General features: G+C 33.3%; 1 protein-coding gene across 10 annotated transcripts in view; it reads left to right on the top strand.

Annotated features, from left to right (window-relative positions):
- Window positions 1–22500, top strand: part of LOC145241346 (tubby protein homolog) — a 480960-nt gene that overhangs the window by 364131 nt on the left and 94329 nt on the right. For all 10 annotated transcript variants that reach the window (XM_080104210.1, XM_080104207.1, XM_080104202.1 and 7 more), the window contains one exon: window positions 6156–6274. In XM_080104210.1, coding sequence (XP_079960336.1) covers window positions 6156–6274 — 119 coding nt within the window. The remainder of the gene's footprint in view (window positions 1–6155; window positions 6275–22500) is intronic.

The following is a 22500-nucleotide window of genomic DNA, read 5'->3' as shown; positions in this document are numbered from 1 at the left end:
TAATACTTATATATATATATATATATATATATATATATATATATATATATATATATATATATATATATATATATGATTTTCAGAATGTGAGAGATTATATAATAAATTCCACAGCCAAACAACGTCGCAGCTCACAAGAGCCATGACAGTCAACGAACCGGAAGTCCTGGACTTCCTGTTTATTGACTATCATGGCTCTTGTGAGCTGCGATGTTGTTTGGCTGTGGAATTTAATATATATATATATATATATATGTGTATGTGTGAATAGAAATTGAGAATAATGTTTTCTCATTGCCGCTATAGTTTAGCTAAAAAAGAATGATTATCTTTTATTAAATTTTATCTTTACTTAAATATTTAAATATTTCCATTGAAAAATGTCAAACAAACAGCATTCTTAATAATTTCCAAGTTGAAAACAATTTTATTTCTAAATTAGTTACAATCATTGTATCATTTGGAAATGAAGAACAAAAACAAAAAAACATCAGAATTGATAGGAAAAAAAACTGGAGCTTTATAAGCTTTTAAATAGACTCTTTTTTTGTTTACTGGCTAAGACGCATAGACTCAGAGAAAGAGTTCCTATTTACAATGCCTCCCCACGGGACAGAGTTAGACACCAGGGTTGTTTTTTTAACATGGAGAAAAGGAACAATAAAAATTGTCTCAATCGTGAAGGATTTCTCCTCCACTGATAGAGAACAAGAAATGATGGACAGATACTACACTTTGATCTTGGCTCGAAGACCAACAAAGAAAGAGTTTGTCATCTTCCTTGTTGAACATTACATTGGCATAGAAATCTCCTAAGATAATTTTCCCATCACTAAGATTCAGACTTGTTTTGACCTCAACCAGTGACAGAGAGATTCTTCTTAACTGAGACAATTTTTTTTTTTTGTCACAATTTAGAGTGCCTCTTCTTGAGGAGCCGAATCTTTCCCCCATTAAAAATCGACCGTCTTATGTTGCCCTTATGGAGAAGAAAATAGGGACTCTTATACAACATTTACTATGGCTGTGGTGTGAGGTGACCAAGTGGTTAACCAAACGAACAGACAACCTGGGTGTGCCAAGTTTGAATCCAGTTCATTTTACAGAAATTGTTTCACCAAATCCAACTTGACCTTGTGCCTTCTCTCTCTTTCTCGGGCAGCCCGTCGATTTCGACGATGATGTGGAGGTCGGTTAGTGTCTATGTCGAAGGTGCGATATGAGTCCGATCGGAGCTCTCTTCAGCAAGAGCACGACCATCATACTCCAATCGCCTGAATGCAGAGATCACGCTGCGGCCTCCAGTCCATCAATACTGCCGGTACACCCTCACTTCATCTCCAAAGGACTTCACCTCTTCTTCCAGTCTAGGCAAAGTAGGAATAAGCAGCTTGCCCAGTACTGCTAGCACCCTCTCCGCTGAAAGCAAAAGTAGAGAGGCAAGGATGGGTTAGGACAGTCTGCACACATGCAATCAGCCGCATCCGATGGCTGAGGCAGACCCAAGTCGAGTTGTACATCACCCTTGTTGACCGCGTTGGCACTGTGCCTTACATCCTGGAAAAAAAAAATAAAAACTATGACTGAAAAGTCCAATCTGTGCGCAGCAAAACAAGCCGATACAAGCCTCTCCAGACGATACTAGTAATATGGTTGTGCCTTCATATTTCTTTTTGTATTCCTTCTTGTTTTTTTTACCTCTCTCTCTCTCTCTCTCTCTCGCTCTGATAATCCAAATTATTCTTATGTGTGAACAGTGCACTGCTGCCATTGTAGGCGATGTTTTTCTCATTTGACGGAACTAATTATTAAATGATCTGACTTCCTGTTTACAGAAATTCCTAAAGCTGTGGGTGGCCAGTTTTCTCATTTTGGTTGACAGTTCTCCATAGAGAATGTTCTTTGGAATTTATCCATCTTCCATCGTCTGGATGTAACCCCACCAGCAAGAGAAACTGCTATCCGTAGAGAAAGCAAACAGGGGAAAGAAAGACTACATATTCTCAAACGTAGTCCACCATAAGAAACCATTTCAACATAATAAGTACAATATAGAAACTAACAAAGGTTACACTTAATTTTTTTTTTTTTTTTTTGCAACATGAAACTTGTTTATTAAAGCTTTATGTACTATTCATGGCATTTGATATACTTGCTAATCCTTCAGAAAGTGAGCGGCATAGTTTTGGATAACAACTGGTAGCAAAACCAAAAATTTGTTTTGTTTTTTTGATCAGGTCTTTTTGACTTTTTCATTCAAGTCAAAATAAATATTTATATATACTAGCAGGACCTGTGGAGATTTCGCATCAGCATCTTTCATATGTAATATATTGCTGCTGGGCATTCTGTGGACGTTCAGTGTGAATGGAGACCCCCCCCTCCACGATATTCTGACCTTCAATCTATGTTTTCCCCTCGCCAAACTTTCACGAAAAACACTCGTGTAGCCAAAACCACTACCAACAATTTCCCACACTCTTTATCTGTACCTAAACCTAAACGTAGATTCCATGAACAAAGTTTCTTTCTTAGAACTGCACGCCTGTGGAACTCTCTTTCGATTGCCTGTTTCCAGCTGACTACAATCTGATTGTTTTCAAGTCCAACATGAACAAGTTCTTAATGAACCGTCCCCTTAAGTAATCCAATTTACAAAATCCCCACTGCTTATGATTACTATGCTATAATCGCAATGACTAATGTATACCATTAACCCTTATTCTCGAGTGGCGTCCGGGCCTTGATAAACGGTGACTCTTAAAAAAAGAAAAAGAAAGGACAGTTATAAAAACGGTCATTGCATGCAACTGCATTCTGGTCATTTTTCTTTGTAACTAGTTTTTGTACAACTGATTTTTTTATAATGTTCTTGTGTCACTCTTCGACGATAGTCGGTTACTTGATTTCTAAGTTTACCCACACAAACATATACAGAATAGATATAACATGAAAGAAATATGCAACTGCATTACAGCAATCAACAAAGATTACACTTGTTTTGAAACACAGAACATAAAGCCTCATGTGCTCTTCGTGGCACTTGATGCTTTTGCTAATCTTTCAGGGACTGAGTTAGGGGTGATATACTTTGGTGCACAGATCCACTGGCACTTGAGCAACAGCAGCTGAGATTTGTTTTTAAATTTAATGATGTTACGGAAATCAGTTGCATATATTTATCTTAGAGAATGTTCTACATTCTTACATACAACTCTCTTCCTAATCTACATCAATGACCTCCCTAAACACATACTTAAATCATTCGTTGACATCTATGCTAATGACACGACCATCTACGGCAACATATCAAAGGCTGTAAATGACAAAGTTCTCTCTGATTCTCTCTCCTCTGATCTCGAGCGTGTGGTTCAGTGGGGGAAGTCGTGGCTGGTTACCTTTAATGCATCTAAAACCAAACTCCTATCTTTACATCATCAACGCTCTTATCCCCATCTGGCATCAATTGAAATGGATGGCTCTCGTCTGGGAGAAGCCCCATGTTTTGACAAGCTTCTGGGTTTTTCCTTTACTCCTGATCAGGAGCTGCTAAAAACAGCCTATCCTGCCTTGACAGAATACAAAATAGACTTTGTGGCTTAGTAGGAGATGCCCTTTTCTCTACCCTGCAACCTCTCTCCCACAGAAGAGACGTTGCGAGCCTATCCTTGTTTTATTGTTATTTCCATGGCAGGTGCCCGTCTGAACTCCAATCTCTGGTCCCCCCCTCGCCAATCTTTCACGAAAAAAACCCGTCTAGCTGAATCCACTGGGAAAAATTTCCCCCACTCTTTATCTGTGCCTAAATCAAAACGTGGATTCCATGAACAAAGCTTCTTTCTTAGAACTGCACGCCTGTGGAACTCTGTTCTGTCTGCCTGCTTCCCACCGGACTACAACTTGGATGTCTTCAAGTCCAATGTTAACAAATTCCTAATGAACCGCCCCCTTAAGTAAACACTTCATCAAATCTCCACACTAACGTAGTATATTTGCAATAACCCTTATCCCTGAGTGGCTTCCGGGCCTTGATAAGTGGTGACAACCATGTAAAAAAAAAAAAAAAAAAAAAGTCTGGTGGGTTAAATTTGGTGAATAAAATGGCCACTCCACTAGTAGATGTTGTTCATTCATCGACTAGTTTGTCATTCATTGAATCTTGCACAAGTGCAGCCTAATGTGCTGATACCCTAATGCGTTGAAAGTACAGACTTTCTGCAAAAGCTGTTGTAGCATAAACAAAGGAAAATAGTTAGCTATGGCAGATCCTGTATATAAAACTGAATAATGTTTAAGACATTTATTTTCTTATACAGACATGTTACACAAATGCGTACATGTTTCAGTCAACTAAATATGTGCAAAGATATACAAAAAAAACGGCAAGATAAAAAGAAATCTTTTTACTTTTAAAAATTACAAACGAACGTGTTATCTTATGTCTTGCCCACCTCACAAACTGATAAAAAGTCAGTATATCAACAAATGGTAGCAAAAAGGTCAAGTAAAACAGTTTCATACTTATCTTTCTCCCATGACAAGAAATGTGACACAAGGATCAGAAAGTGGGATTGAGCAACCAGCAACCCCGAGGAGGAGCACTCTGGCCTACAAAAAAAAAATGTCTGGACAGCCCCTTCAGCATTCTCCAGTAAGGGTGCCTCAGATGATTAGCAATGATCTAACACTTTCTTAAGGAGAGAAGATAAGGCTTAGGAGTATGAACCTTCTAGAACTGCTCAGAAATAGTATCATATCACAATCGATAGGGAAAAGATAATTTCAGAAATAGCCTAAACAGATATTTTAATTTTTCTTGTCTTATGATTTCAGGGTTTTTTTTGTTTTTTTCAAATTGAAATGGTGCTTAATCTAAAAAACTTGATGAATAATATGTCCAAATGCTGTGCATCATCTACAACATATTAAGGCAAGACCATAGCATATAACAGAAAGAAAAATGCTGCAGGGTTGCCTTATTTTTGGTGCTGGCAAGATGTGCATTGACACAATGAGCCTGCTGGAAAAGTGCTTCTGCATATCTCAGAGGACAAACAGCAGACTGGCCGACCTTATATTACAATTAAGACATTTCAGAAGAAGGACACTGGGCCATTTCCGTGGCCTTTTTGCTGTCGAACTGATACAAATGTTCTTGGTAACCCTAGAAGGTTCACCTTCCCAGGCTTTACCTCTCAGCTTTCGTGAGGAGCAAATTCATCACTTGTCTGAGGTGTCCTAAGCGGAGAATGCCAACGGGGCTACTCAGACTTATTTTTCCAGGGCCAGAGTGCTCCTTCTCTTGAGCCGCAGACCCATTTTCTCACTTTATGACCTGGTATCACATTCCCTCACAGTGGGAGATATATAAATACTGAATTAATTCACATTTACGAGCAAATGAAAATATTTCATTATATTTATTACAAACGAAGATTTGGTATTTGTTTGTCTAAAGCCGAACTTTCAATGTTCTATTCAGGTGGAGGAGGATATTTGTTCTGTTATCAAACAACCAACAACCCAGGCATTACTTTCTTCTTTGTGAGATGGGAGCAAGGTAGTGCAATATATGTTCACTAATTATAATACCAATTTCTCAGGCATTGCCTCTTTTTTGTGAGAGAGAGGTAGTTGTATGTTATCATTTCTGTTATTACAATTCCATACTTCTAGGCATTACCTCCTTAGCAAAAATTCGCCACAATGTAGCACACTCACCATGTACAACTGGGGAGAGGGGCATATTATCACTGGTTTAAAATAATGAAAATTTATATTGTATTTCTCTTAATTTATCTGTCTGTCTGTTCTATTTTTTCTCAAAAACTACTCGATGATCTAACTGAAATTTTGTATGATAAGGTGCAGCAAACTAAGAACTATGGTATCTGTACAATGCACAGTTAGGGATTAATTGAGATTAAAATTTAATGCAAAAATTAGCGCAAAGTTAACCATATTCCACTATCAATTTGACATAAAACACTCATTCTTAGTCATCGGGCTATAACTTTTGTCCGTTTTTAATGGGCTAAAAAGTCTGGTATATGATAGTTAAAAAACGTGATAAAATTCTCAAATTAACTGTGGCATTTCCACAGGCCTTGCTTGCTGAGGTTTTATTGTTTTTGTTTTTTGCTCACCCATTGTAGGGAGCCAGAGAGGATTGATTCTGGATGATGAAGTTGATGACGTCAGCATCCCTGTTGCTCCACAGCCGATGTCTTCACCTGCCATTCTTGCACCTCAGTCAGATTTCGATATTCAAAATGTAAGTAAAATGAACACAGACTTTGTATATTATTTCAATGTGTATGATGATATTTTGATACTGATCCAGAATCTCACCCAAGATTATGTTGGCAGTTTATGGTAAGCTGCCGGAAAAAGCAGCCAGAAAAAGCTGACGTAATTAGCCAATCAACAATCAGCTATCAGCAGACAATGTTTTCGTTAATAGTAAAAATAAAATCACTTATCTGATACTAATCTTGAAAAAAAAAATGTTTTTGATCATAGTTTTTTCCATGTAAAAACGTTTTAATTGTTACACACACACACACAGATTATTTTATTGAAACTTTTGTTGTCAAAAAAAAAAAAAACTTGATTTTTATCTTAAAAAAAAGACAAATCTATTTCTTTGGAACATTTGTGGAAAAAAAAATTTTTTCTTGAGAAAAAACTTTGTTGATACTTTCTATGGAAAAAAAATTTAATGTTTGTTCATGATTGAATTTAAAACTTTTGTTGAAATATTTTGCTTTAAAAAATTATATATTTCTTTTATACAATTAAATTTACAGTAAATCTTATCTTCTTGTATTAAACTTTTGTTTTCATCGTTTTAAATTTATCATCTGACAGTGTTTGCATTGGCTTTTTCTGACACCGTTTTCGGTAGCTTACTGTAATCTGGCAGAAGACACCAACGCAGCCTTGAGTCAGATTCTAGATCAGCATCAATATTTTGCCTTTTATAAGCCAGAGTGGAAAGAGACTGTTCTGTCGATACTTTTGTCAAGACAGGTGATTTAAAGACGCTTTTGGAGAACAACAGCAATTTCATGTTAAACCTTCCACTCTATAATAATAATAAAAAAAAAAACTGCAAATTTATTTGTAAATAAATGTATCTACTTTCATCCCATCATGCAAAAGTTAGTGAGTATGCCTTTTAAACAATCAATTTTATTATAAAAAAAAACATAGCAAAGTGCAGCAAGTCATGTCAAAAAAACAGAATATTCCTTCTATATACCGTCTTTAAGCCGTGATATGGTAGACATCATGATGATTTTTTTTTAACTAGCGAGTCACTGCTTATCAAAGCCCAAAAGCCATTCGAAGATAAGGGTTATTGAGTTTGTCAGTCTGATAATGAGGCAACATCATCAGTATTGGCATGATGGTTGAAACTGGTCAGAATTTGATTATTTCAGAGGATAGTTCAACATGAATTTGTTTACATTGGACTTGAAAACAACTATGTTGTAGTCAGTTGGAAAACAACCCCACGATATTGTGTTCCACAGACGGACAGTTCTAGGAAATAGGCTTTGCTTATGGAAATTTCATTTTTTGGTACACAGAAGGAGAAAGGAAGATTATTGTCAATGGTTGTAACTAGACGAGTTATTTCTGTAAATGTCTTACAGCAGGGAACCATAGATTGGTGCTCAGTCGAGCACCTATTATAAAAATAACATGATAGGGCAAAGAAAGACTGTCAACAGAGAGAGAACGTTGTGTTTCTTCTGTTGTGACAGTAGTACTTTTTTTTTTATTATTGATGTTCGCAAAGACTACAACTAGGCATTGTGGTGAAAAACTTCTTACCTCCCTTTCGTAAGGCAGCGTGGAGGGAAGCTTTGATACTTCCCTCGGAACAGATAAACTGAAGACGTTCTTTGTTAACAAACTATTTCATGTTACATCCCACAGTCTATAATAAAGGATAATGCATACACATTTATATATAAATAAATACATACTGCCATCTCGTCATGCAGAAGTTATTGAGCAAAACACATACCCTTTATAGCCCCTGAAAAAAAAATTCAAATGGCGAGGAAAAGTAAAAAAAGCAAATAGCAAGTCAAACAACCATCTCAGAGTTTTCAACCTGAAATTGATTTAAAAGTAATCTTCTATTTGATAATAAAAAGTTACACCTTTTTTTTTTTTTTTGTTTAGGCCATAAGAAATTATGCCATTTATTCCCTCCTCCTATTCCACCATTTACCCTCCTCTATTGCCCTTTTTCCCATTCGCCTTCTCCTCCACCATCTAATGCAATCAATGTGCAAACAAACAAGCAAGCTTATCAGAGTTTTAATATTATATATATATATATATATATATATATATATTTCAATATCAAATAATCCAAAATGGTTGATTTGCCACGAACTAAACTGTTTCTTAGATACAATAAGAATTTGGAGTGATGGATTGTTTGTATCATCAATTGTGAGAGTTGTTAATGCTTTAGGGGAAAATGTGAGTAAATACGTTTGTTGCTACAACAAGATTTTAGAAGTAAGAAATGAATTGAGTCAAAGAGTTTGAATGACTTAAAAAAATAGCCAAGAAAATATTTCCTTGTATGTTGTGTCTTGTTGGAACTGAAGACCTGATGGTTTGTACAGTAGATTTGAAAAGTGAATGCAGTTGAGTTATTGGAGTAGAAAGCTTTCTTACATCTAGGGATCTCTACTGTATAGGGGTGGGATTTAGCTGTTTGTCGAGTTTATTTACGTCATGGAGGCACAAGTGCTTGCAGTTCGTCAGAGCATTCGCCATTAAAATACTTGTAGAACAGACAGAGGGATGTAACATTTCATCGATGGGACAGAGGCTGAAGCTTAGATGCCAGTTCAGGACCTATCAAGCTGGAGACTCTCTTTTGAACCTTGTCTAGGAGCGAGAGACTAGTAGCAGATGCTCTAGCCCAAATATGACAACAATACTCCATACATGGGCGAATGGTGGCCTTATAGAGGTACAGGATACTTTCAGGCGTTCTCATAGATAAATAACAAGAATTCTTAAAAAGATTTCTATTAAAAAAGTTTTGCAAATTGCTTCTGTAATCAGTAATACAAAGCAATTTGTTCAACGGATATAAATTCTAAGTAATAATAAGTTATATGTGACAGTGCTCAGTACGGTCAATACTGAAAATACAATCACAAATTACTTAAGACTTCTCTCCAATCATGACTGATAGAACAAGAGCAATCTACCCTCATGGATTAAATAATGGTTTCTGTTCAAGATTCTGTACAGATTTCCAAATTTTAAAAGACACATTTGAAGGAGGTAGGAGATTACATCGACCGAAATAGTGTGAGACTTACATCCAAGATGTGGACTAATGGAGCACAAGGTAGAGCAGGTGCTAGTGTGATTGCAAGAGTTAGGAGTGTATGCTAGCATGTCAAACAAAGTTTAAATGGAATATTAATGATGAAGATGAGTACAAATACACCCTCGTTGTTTCATTTTACTTCAGTCAAAGTTTTCAGAAATCAAGTGCTAGCCTTTTTTCCTGGGGCTAACACTTGATTTCTATTTGAGACACAGAGATATTCGAATATTGCATTAAAATTCTCCTTAACCTCTCAAATACTTATAGTTAGTAAGGAAGTTCAAACATAATTTTCTTCTCCTCAATCGACAATTTAAATAAGTTACAATATACCTTTTCTTGTGGTCTCTTTGTCTTACTAGATTCCAGGACAAAAATTCCCTTTGCTGTCACTTGAAGGGAGAGAGGTTGAGTGATAGAAAAAACTTTGTAAGAGACGGATGACTTAGTTAATTAATTGCAAATTACAGCTAATTAGAATTGGTGTTAGGACGATTACTCAGAATCAGAAAAATTGGAACTTTATTTGGAGTACCATTCCTCATAAAAAAATGAACTAGTATTGTTACATACATATGACGAAGGGTTCATCTAAATGCGTGTACGTGTCACTAAATGTCTATGGTGGTTCTTCACTAATTGAACCCTAGCTTATCGTGTTGCAGTCAAAGTATGTATTCTTAAGATTTTCTTATTGTATAATTAACTCTTTTCTTTAACCCTTTTAACCTTGTCATGATCGTTAGTAGTGTCTCTTTTAGTGTGTGTGTGTGTGTGTGTGTGTGTTGACATATAACATGAATACATAAACGTGGCATACCTGGTTCTGCTGCTGCCTTTTTTCCGGAAGGTTCTTCTCTCATCTTGAGGGAGTTGATTCTCTTGACAAAGAAGATGCATGTAAGATACTCAAAGACGATGGGTTGGTTTTTTTATAGTTGTTTATTCACTCCCAGGCATTACATCTAGCAGAGGAGCGATCAATGATCTTTACTTGGGTGGCTAGTTCTTGCACACCCCATATCTTAGACACTCCTCCTCTTTGAGAGGAGACCCCTTTCATATCATCTTTTGTTGACGTCCTCAATCCAACTCATCTATTTTTCTCAGCTAACTAGAACCACATGACTGACACGTACTTCCGGGTCAACTATCAGACACACTTCCGGTGCAACATCCAATTTATAGTTTTGATAAGTTTATCAAACATCTTTAAACAATAAATAACTTCCAATATAAACTATTTTAACAATATCACTGGATAGATAGATAAATCGATAATATACATAAATATATAGATAGATCGACAGACAGATCAATAACAAATAATTTCTTCCATTCCCAACTACATAACAGTATGGGTTAGCCATATCTTATGTGGGCCATGAATACTATGTGATTTTAAATATTTAGTCAGGATTTACTTGTATAGAAAAGTGTCCTCATGTCAGGTTTTCCTGACAAACCACTGTACAGAGAGACCTTAGACACTCGAGAATAGTGTTTAAGTTCTCTCAATTCTCAAGATGCATACACTAATGTCCATTCAGATGTAGAAGCTTAAACTCAATCCCAAAAAGTATTTTAAGATGAAAAAATCATCCAATGTTAAAAAATGACCTTTCTTTTCTTCTATATCCATAAAGTTATCTTGTTTGATTTTCAAAGTCGGATCAAATAATCTTTGACCTTATAAAATCAAACTTCGATTCTGACTAGCCGATTTTCATTTGTTATTGTTGTACCATGTTATTGGCTATATAATAACATAATTCACTATGTTTTGCTTTTTAAAATGACTTAGTTTGGGGCCATACAATCTATATTAAGCATTTTTTACTAATTATTGACAAAAAAAAAAAATCTAAATCAGCAAGGGGAATAACTTATATTTTTAATTGAAAAATATATGTTTCCCTCACAACTAAAATTTTATTTCTTTTTCTGTATAAGTTTTAAAAATTGTGCAGACCTAAACAAAATTTAAAAACTAACACTTAATCCCGGATAATGCTGGATAGAGTTTTAAATAAATACAAAAAGTTTGGAGGGGAGGTCAAAACGTAGACTTTTTTTGGTTGAATTAGAAAATGAACACTATTAAATAACATCTGATGGTCAAGTTCTAATTCGGAAACTTTGTAGAGTTATCGTTTAGTTACCAGTACTGCCAGGTCCACTCTGACACTAAGTGGTTATATTTATCATGGTGTTATTCACGGGTTAAAAAAAATTTGTTCTTGGCTAAGTATGACATTAAGCTATATCTTCTGACCAACTAGTTAAAACTAGCAGGGAGACCTGACGTTGCCCGGTACTGAATGAAGATCAATGAATGCGCCACACTTCCAAGACTATCGCCCATTTGTCAATCAAATTGATTAATTGCATGCTTTAATCAGGAACCCACCACAGTGCATGCTAGCATCCTCGCTGTGGCTTGGTCCACAATACATTGTAGTCTACGTTTCACTGAAGCGAACCTACTGTTGATTTCATAGAATTATTTTTATATGATGACTTGAATTAAAGTTTAAAATGCAAATATCAATTATCATAGTTCAATTGTGCTTTAAAGAAAAAACATTCATTTCAAACACGCCTCTGTCGTATCAAAGAACCTACTGTTGATTTTATATGCCAGGCCTTTCCAATTATGTAGTGATAACACTTCTCACAGATTCTAACTCGTACACACACATACACGCACACAATGCACAACCACTCACATGCACGCACGCATTGACACACACACACACACACACACATCAAAAAGTAAAAAAATCATAAAAATATTCACCAAATAGACTTAACACCTCCCACCCACCAAATAAACTTAACATTGACCGAATGAACTCTTAACCAATCTCACTGGAACCATTCAGTCTCACATCCACATATCTTTCGAAAACAATCGTGCTAGCCGAACTAAAATGATCTACAAAAAGGAATCCCATAAACTTTTCACCAAAAAAAAAAAAAACCAAAAAAACTTCTAACTAAAAAAACTTAACTAAAAAATATTTGAAGAGAGCTAAATAAGGCTTGAAATGTGTTATGAAAATAATTTAAAATATTTAAAAATTTATTATTTTTAAATATTTTAAATTATTTTCATAACACGTTTCGAGCCTTGCTGGCTACACTCTTTTAATTATATATACCATAACTTGGAGTAATTGTGCCAAGTCCGGGGTAATTGCACCAACTAGCTAAAAGTGCTCTTTTGGCAATCACGCATATAAAGAGCACTTTTTTTTAGTTGGTGCAATTGCCTCCGGATTTGGTGCAATTAACCCAAAGTACAGTATATAATTATTTTTATACTCACAAACACTAGTGCTTAATGCTTTTGCAATCGTCAGTGCAGAATAGCTACTAGTAGTAAGGAGATTCAAGCCCAGCTAAACAGCCACCTTGATTCCTTATGCTAAGACATTATCTCTAAGCTACCATTAACTGCCACGAGAATTAGAGGAAATTAACAATTAATAAATGCCAGATACAGGGATAACATTAAGACAGTCAATAATGTTCAAACAACGAGAAATAATGAGCTCACACAAGACCAGATGACTGCCTTTATTTCCCAGATAGTGCTCAACTTTTAAACTTTTCTTCTTAAAGGGGCTAATAATTATATCTATATATCTATATAATTTGTCTGTGTGCATACATTTCCCTACCAAACTACTCTGTCAATTTTCAGCCTGCAGACTCGAGATTTGACATAAGAGGACATTGAGATTTGAGAAAATCTTTTTAATCGGTTTTCAGCCAGAAATTTGGCTGTCAAGGGGGCAAAGTTCAATGATTTGACCTTTGAAAACTCTACCAAACTTCTCCGCCAATTTTGAGTCTAAACACTTGAAATTTTAGATGTAGGTTACTTGAACATGGATCAAATTTTTAATTTGATTTGAGACCCAAACAATAAATGTTAAGGGGTCAAAATAGCAAATTTTTGGTCTAAACATGTGAAATTTTACATAAAGGGTCTCCAGACATACAGCAAGCTTCTTAATCAGTTTTTGGGTGAAAATTTAGCTGTCAAGAGGTCAAAGTTGAAAGAGTTGACCTTTGCGGACTCAACCAAACTTTTCCGCCAATTTTGGGTCTAAACACTTGAAATTTTAGATGTAGGTTACCTATACATGAGTCAAACTTTTTAGTATATATATATACATATATATGCACATATAGTTATGAAGAGTACATAGGGCCCGACCAAAGCCGGGCTGAACTGCTAGTATATATATATATATATATATATATGAGAGAGAGAGGGAGATACACGGAATCCTTCCAAAACTAAAGCCTCTTATTTATTTTTATAACTCAAAAAGTTAAAGAACTATGAAGATGGGAGTGATAACATTAAAACGATTAACCATTTATGTTCCAGAATTTATTTTTCTACATAGTCACCAACATCATTCTCAATGCATCTTTGCCAGGAATTCAATGACATGTCTCTGCTTCTGATGCACATCGGTGACAGGGGTTGTTTTCTAAGAGTCTTACACTGTCAGTATCTGCAACAGAGAGATGAAACTTTCAGGTCATGAATGCACATGTTCATTCATCATAATAATGCAATTTTGCAATCCCCTCTGATCCATTCGGATGAAATAAAAAAATATAGGAGATATTACTTTTGCAACAACCCTTTGTGTATATATGTATATATATATATATATATATATATATATATATAGTAATACGCAGTGCTAAGTAGTAAGATCGTACGTCTAAAAGCAAGAAGAAGCTCCTAAAAATCCCTGTGGCATAACGGATAAAGTACTAAGTAAAATTCGATTCTAAGTGAAACCCTTCTGAAGGTTCAATCCTCAATGCAGGCGATACTAAGAATACAATTGTGGATTAGTTAAGATTTCTACCCAGTCATGGGAGATGGTACAAGAACATGCTATCCCGTGGTTAGAACAGTAAAATACACTTGTTTTAATATCTCTCTTCTTATTGGTTATTTATTGATAAAAAGGATTTTAAAAAATAAATTATATTTTGTTTTTCTAATAGAGAAATTATATTTTTGGAACGAATTAATCAGATTAAAGCTAATTTTTATATAAATCAATTTGAGAATAATCAGAATGAATTTGAAAAAAAATTATGACAAAAAATAAATGATTATACAAGAACATTTTTAGTGTCTGATGGAATATTTACAAGAATTTAATTTTTTTTTACTTCAAAGTCATCACTTATCAAGGCCAGGAGGCTGTTCAAGGATAAGGGTTAGATAGTTGTTGAGAACTCAATGATAATCATTAATAGTGGAACTTGAGTAGGGAGTGATTTTAGAAGATGGGACAGCAAAAATTATTTATGTAGGACTTGAAAAGGACAAAGTTATAGTCAGCTGGGAGGCAGTTCCACGGTGTCTTGTTTCACAGAGGGACAGTTTTAGAAAAGAAATTCTGCTTATGAAATTTACGTTTAGTTTTAGACACCAAAAGAGAGTAAAGGAAATTTATGGTTGTAGTGGCTAAACAAGTATTTGTTACAAACGTTTTACAGAAGGGAACCATGGATTGGATCTCAGTCGAGCACTTGCTATGATGTGTATATTAATATATATTCTGAGAATTTTTTTAAGATGGTTTATTAAAACAAGAAAGGCTTAAAATGGAATACATCGAATGTAAGAAGCGTTCATAAAACTAATGAAAGAATTTCAATTATAGATTAACATCTTTAGGTTTAATTACTTTACTAGAGAGAAGAATGAAAAATTGTTTAAATAAAACCTTCAAAATAGTAATACATCTTTAATATAAATCTCACCTGTCTGTTTAAATGTATGTATGTATATCTGCCTAATTTTCACAAGATCGGTATTGTTTTGAAACTCAACCCTTCGGACGACAAATATCGAAAAATTGGTTAAAAACATGAATTGCTTCACTTTGAGCTGGACACTTTTCTCTAAGGAGGGGTAGCTTTTTTTTTCCGATATTTTCAAAAGTCATCTCCTCTTTTCGCTTGACTAGCCTTAATTTAAACCTTCGCCACTTCCGGTTTGGCAATGGATGCAACGGCAAAACCGTGACGTTTTTTTTTTTTTTTTCACATTCTTTTCCTCTTTCATTATACGGGTTTGAGCCTGCCTGCCTGCCTACTACCACTTTTTTTGTTTTTTTTGCTCAACACACATTTCCAAATACCTGGGCAACGCCGAGCACCCAGGCTAGTGTTGAAATAAATTGCCTAATCAAAATAAAAAAAAATGCTCTCATGTAAATCTTTTTAAGAATAAACTGAATGAATTCAGAAATAATAGCAAAGAAAAAAGAAAGGATTGTTGGGATCTATCTGAAGAAATTTATATATGTATATCATATTTCTCTTTGTTCAACTTTTTCTCGGTAACTACTAGGCCAATCGGGCTAAAATTTTGTATGGACCTTTGTTATTATAAGGTGCAGCAAAGTATTTATTATGGTATCCATTCTATACACAGTTATTGATTAATAAGCATCAATCAAGACAATCCCAAATTTACTCTAGAAAGGGTTTCAGAAACTGCTAGGCTGATCTGACTGAAATTTTGTATTAATTTTTCTTATAAGGTGCAGCAAACTAAGTATTATGTTATCTGTTAGCTATGGATTAATAGGAATTAATACTAAATTTAAAAAATGAGCACATATTTAACCAGCAATTTCACATAAATCACTCATTCTAAGTCAACAGCTATAAGATTTGCCCATTTTTAACAGGCTAAAATGTCTAGTCTATATATATCTGTAAAGGTGCTTTTTATCAGGTGAGAATTTGTGTGTGAGGACAATTCCATCCTATATACTAAACGAGTTTTTGGTCTACAGACTTGAAAGTTGGTATACAGGGTTTCAGTTATGTGGAAACTTTTTAATCAGTTTTCATCCAGAAAAAAGGGTTGCTAAGGATTCAAAATTTTAAAAATTGGTACGTGGGTGTAGCCGGATTTTTATCTGTTTCTCAACTGTTTCACGAATGCGCACGTGTGAATCGTTCACATGACAGATTACTTATGTTAAGAATAAGTAGGTTTGAAAACAGTTTTTAAAAATTGTGTCAAACTGGTTTAATGGTTTTGGTTTCGATTTCAGCTTGAGTATTTTTTTTTATTTACTTACATGAAGTGAACTGTTTAGAAAAACAATATTCTCATGCGGTGTCTTTCTGTTCTTTATTTTTATATTATTTTTTTTTTAAAGGAATTTAATGTTGCTGTTAATACCTACAGTATTTCTGTTTATAATAAATAAGAATTCTGCATTAATGAAAATATATTTATGCGTATTTTACGACTGGAAAGGGCCGGGTAGCCAGCTAGTATATATGTTGTGATTTTTTTTTTTTTAAGTTAAAATGAGATTCTTGCTTGAAACAAGAAATACATGAATAGACAAAATGAATAAATAACATGATTTTTGCCATAAATTTTGGTCCACATTTTAAATTGCTTTTTTCTTTTTATTTTAGTAACTCTGAAGAAAAAAAAAATTAAGTTTAGTCTGAATAATTAATGTGAAGGATTTTGTTGCAGACACTTGAGTTTCTACTTTTGTGTGCTCGTTGTCTTGGTCTACTTTATTAATTGGTCTATCAATTCTTCGGCTTTTCTCGAGTGAGGAATTCTCCATTGAAAATATAAAAATCTGTTTCTACTCAATGCAGTCGCGCATCTTTACAAGAGGCTTTGTCCAATGGCCAGCCGGTCGGTCAGTTTGTCATGATTAAGTTTGAAACCACATTTTTATTGATGCATCTACAGATTTAATCAACACGTCCTTGTCGGATATATCAAAGCGTTTTAATAAGAAGTACTGCTTGTCAGTCAGTCTGTCATGCCTAAGTTCAAAATAGCACTTTCGTTAGTCTATCATGCTTAAGTTAGAAATGTACTTTAATTAGTCTACTAGTAGGCTAGCCGATCATAAAATATGCATATATGTTCTATGTTAATGAATGCAGAATTCTTATTTATTATAAACAGAAATATCGTAGGTATTAAATTCCTTTTAAAAAATATGAAGTAAAAAAAAGCCGAAAGAAATTGAGAAACATGCATGTGAGTATTGTGTAAATTAATATATATATATATATGTTTGTTTGTGTATGTATGTATATATGGTTGTGTACGTATGTATATATGTTTGTTTATGTGTGTGTATATATGTATGTGTATGTATATATATAAATGTATGTATATATATATGTTTGTATGTATATATAAATATATGTATATATATATGTTTGTGTTTATGTATATATATGTTTGTGTGTATATATGTATATGTTTGTATGTGTATGTATATATATATATATATATATAGGTTTGTGGATGTGTGTATATATATATATATATATATATATATATATATATATATATATGTGTGTGTGTTTGTGGATGTGTGTGTGTATATATATATATATATATATATATATATATATATATATATGTGTGTGTGTTTGTGGATGTATATATGTGTGTGTGTGTGTTTGTGGATGTATATATATGTGTCTGTGTGTGTTTGTGGATGTATATATGTGTGTGTGTGTTTGTGGATGTATATATGTGTGTGTGTGTGTGTATGGATGTATATATATGTGTGTGTGTGTTTGTGGATGTATATATATGTGTGTGTGTGTTTGTGGATGTATATATATGTGTGTGTGTTTGTGGATGTATATATGTGTGTGTGTGTGTGTGTTTGTGAATGTATATATATATGTGTGTGTTTGTGGATGTATATATATGTGTGTGTGTGTGTGTGTTTGTGGATGTATATATATATGTGTGTTTGTGAATGTATATATATGTGTGTGGGTGTGTTTGTGGATGTATATATATATATGTGTGTTTGTGGATGTATATATATATATGTGTGTTTGTGGATTTATATATATATATATGTGTGTGTGTGTGTGTGTGTGTGTGTGTTTGTGGATGTATATATATATATATGCGTGTGTTTGTGGATGTATATATATATATGTGTATGTGTTTGTATATATATATATATATATATATGTGTGTGTGTTTGTGGATGTATATATATATATATATGTGCTTGTGGGTGTGTGTGTATGTATATATATATATATATATATGGTTGTGGATGTGTGTGTGTGTGTATATATATATATATATATATATATATATATATATATATAGACTCCTATCAGTTCGTTTTTCTTTTGTGTGTATTGATATTCATATTAAAAAGAAAATACAATTTTCTTATATTCACTAGCAAAAGATCTAGCTAATTTGCATATTCTTTTTAAACGTTCATTTTAATTAATTCCCTGTTAGTTTTTTCGGTTTTCTTATGGGATGATCATCTAGGGTTAACTATTACGTTTAATTATATTCATGCAGATATTCTACGTGATTTATACTTGCATAATATTTGCGTAAAATCTTTACATTAAACAAAAAATAGTTTCCATATATATTTATGTATACGTATATATTTTTGTTTAATCTATTAGTCTATCTATCTATATATCTATAAAAGTGAACGTGTCTGTGTGTGTGTGTCTATGTACATTTCTCTATGGAATAACTCTGTCAATTTTTAGTCTATAGACTCGAAATTTTATATACAGGGTATTGAGATTTGGGGAAATCGATGTGATCGGATTTCGGCCAGTAATTTGGTGATTAAGGGGTCAAAGTTCAACGATTTGACCTTTGAGAACTCTACCAAACTCCTCCGACAATTTTTGGTCTACACACTTGAAATTTTACATATAGGTTCGTTGGACATGGATCTAACTTAATAACTTGATTTGAGCCCGAAACAATAAATTTTAAGGGGTCATAATAGGGGTCAAAGTAAAAAAAAAATGACCGTTTTTTTTTTTCTTTTTTTTTTTTCTTTTGCTCACTATACACCTCCAAACACTCGGGCAACGCTTGGCACCTATGCTAGTATATATATATATATATATATATATATGTATGTATAAAAGTGAACGTGTCTGTGTATGTGTGTCTGTGTACATTTCGCTCCACAATAACTCTGTCAATTTTTTGTCTACAGACTCGAAATTTGATATACAGTGTACTGAGATTTGGGAAAATCGATGTGATTGGTATTTGCTCAGAAATTTGGCGATTAAGGGGTCAAAGTTCAACGATTTGACCTTTGAGAACTCTACCAAACTCCTCCGACAATTTTGGGTCTACGCACTTGAAATTTTAGATATAGGTTCCTTAGACATGAATCTAACTTAATAACTTGATATGAGCCCAAAAAAGTAAATTTTAAGGGGTCATAATAGAGATCAAAGTTTTTTAAAAAATTGACCTCTGCGGTCTCTTCCAAATTACTCAGACAATTTCTGGTCTAAATATTTGAAATTTTACATAAAGGGTATTCAGAGATAGAGCAAGCTTTTTCATTAGTTTGGGTCGAACATTTGTAGTTACCAATAGATAAATGTATGTATGTATGTATGTTTGCATATCTGCCTTCAACTTTCAATAGAGGCGACGGATTTTACCAAGATCAGTATCGTTTTAAAGTTCGACCTTTCATACGACAAATATCGAAAAATTGGCTAAAAACAGATATATATATATATATATATATATATATATATATGTGTGTTTGTGGATGTGTGTGTATATATATATATGCCTGTGGGTGTGTGTGTATCTGTGGATGTGTGTGTATATATATATATACGCGTGTTTGTGGATGTGTGTGTATATATATATATATATACGTGTGTTTGTGGATGTGTATATATATATATATATATATATATGTATGTGTCTGTAGATATGTGTGTATATATATATGTATATGTTTGTGGATGTGTATATATGTATGTGTTTGTGGATGTGTATATATATGTGTATGTGTTTGTGCATGTGTATATATATATATATATGTATATATTTGTGGATGTGTTTATATATATATATACATATATGTATGTGGATGTGTTTATATATATATATGTATGTGTATATGGATGTGTTTATATATGTATATGTTTGTGGATGTGTTTATATATATATATATATATATATATATATATATATATATATATATATATGCATATGTTTGTGGATGTGTTTATATATATATATACATATATGTATATGTGTTTATATATATATATGCATATGTTTGTGGATGTGTTTATATATATATATACATATATGTATATGTGTTTATATATATATATGTATATGTTTGTGGATGTGTTATATATATATATATATATATATATATATATATATATATATATATATATATAAGTAATGTGATTGATAATTTAAAATTTAAAAATCAAATTATAATTAAATTAAAAATCCGTTTCATAAGAAGGAACAACAACAAAATCAATTATCTGTACGATCGTTTCGGAAAACAATGCTTTTTATTGTGGTATACATCAAGTTATGTACAATAATTATATATAGTTTTTTGATAAGCAAGGTCTCCTCATCAGCAAATTGTAAGGATTTCTATTGAATTTAAAAGACACCATAAATAAACCCAGCATTAAAAGTAAGGCAGATGAATCTGAAAAAATTGAAATAAAAGGATAAAAGGTCTGGATTTAAAATTTATAAGAAAATTAATATGGTTTAGAGATAGAAATAAGTAGAGAAAAATATATATTTTTGAATTTACATAATAAATTTGCTTTAAAAATATATAGAGATATTTACCTTTTAATTTTTCGTTTTTTGAAATCTAATATAATTATATATATATATATATATATATATGTATATATATATATATATATATATATATATATATATATATATACAGTGATGATCATATTTATTGGCACGGTAAAATAAAAGTTAAATTTTGTCTAATAAATTCTAAAAAAGGGATTAAATTAAAGAAAATAGCAAAGTATATTATGTATTTTTAACTGGCCTTTCCGATGCAGCAATCGGATTTTAGAAAAAATAAATAACAAAGGAACAACAAACATAATTGCAAAAAACCCTTGTTCAAAATTATTGGCACGGCTTTGTTTTTCTTTTAATATCAGTATAATATCAATCAATTTCCGGTTTACGTGCTTTCTGAACTTTTTTATAGCCATATTATGCTTGTTTAACGCTAATTCAGTGAATAATTTTTTTCAGATAATTTTTAGATAGCGATTTATTTAAACTATTATAAGTGACTAAATTAGAATTTTCAATCGCCATGGTTAAAACTAAGGAACACAGTGAAGACGTCAGGAAGCTTGTTGTAGCATGCCATATCAATGGGGAGGGCTATGATAAGATTTCAAAGAAGCTAAACCTTCCCAAATCCACTGTTAGAGCCATAATAAACAAGTTCAAATCGCAAGGCCACGTTATGAGTTTAGAGGGTAGAGGGAGAAAAAGGATTCTTTCCCTAAGAGATGAACGGAAAATTGTTCGACAAGTAAAACAAAACCAAGGATCTCTGTTGGGGAGATTGTTGATGAACAGAGCACCTCTGGAGTGAATGTATCTCGACATACAGTTGGTAGAGTTTTGAAGAGAGCTGGTTTAAAAGCATGTCGTCCGAGAAAGACTCCCTTATTGAAGCCTATGCACCTGAAAGCAAGGCTAGCCTTTGCAAAACGTCATATTGATAAAGATGTTGCATTCTGGAAACGTGTTCTATGGACTGACGAAACGAAAATAGTTATTTGGCCATAATAAAGTGTCTTATATTTACAGAAAATCTGGCGAAGCTTTCCTGCCTAAGAACACCATACCCACAGTGAAGCACGGTGGAGGCAGTTTGATGTTTTGGGGATCCTTTGCTGCCTCTGGACCAGGGCGACTTGTTAAGGTCACAGGTAGCATAAAAAAGGAAGATTATGTTAAAATATTGGATGAAAACCTGAAAGACTCTGCTAAAGAGCTCTCACTTGGTCGTCGTTGGTGGTTCATGCAAGATAATGACCCAAAGCATTCGGCTAAACTGACTAAGAAATGGCTTGAGGACAATCATATTAATGTTTTGGAGTGGCCATCACAAAGCCCAGACCTTAATCCAATTGAAAATTTATGGAGAACATTAAAATTGAGGGTAATGCAAAGGAAGCCTAAGAATCTTATTCAATTGGAGGATTATTGTCAGGAA

The sequence above is a fragment of the Euprymna scolopes genome, chromosome 20 (assembly GCF_053919585.1).
Source record: "Euprymna scolopes isolate OS-2025 chromosome 20, ASM5391958v1, whole genome shotgun sequence".
NCBI lineage: Eukaryota > Metazoa > Mollusca > Cephalopoda > Sepiida > Sepiolidae > Euprymna > Euprymna scolopes.
Note: the sequence above shows the minus strand (reverse complement) of the source record. Positions and strands in the feature narration are given on the sequence as shown.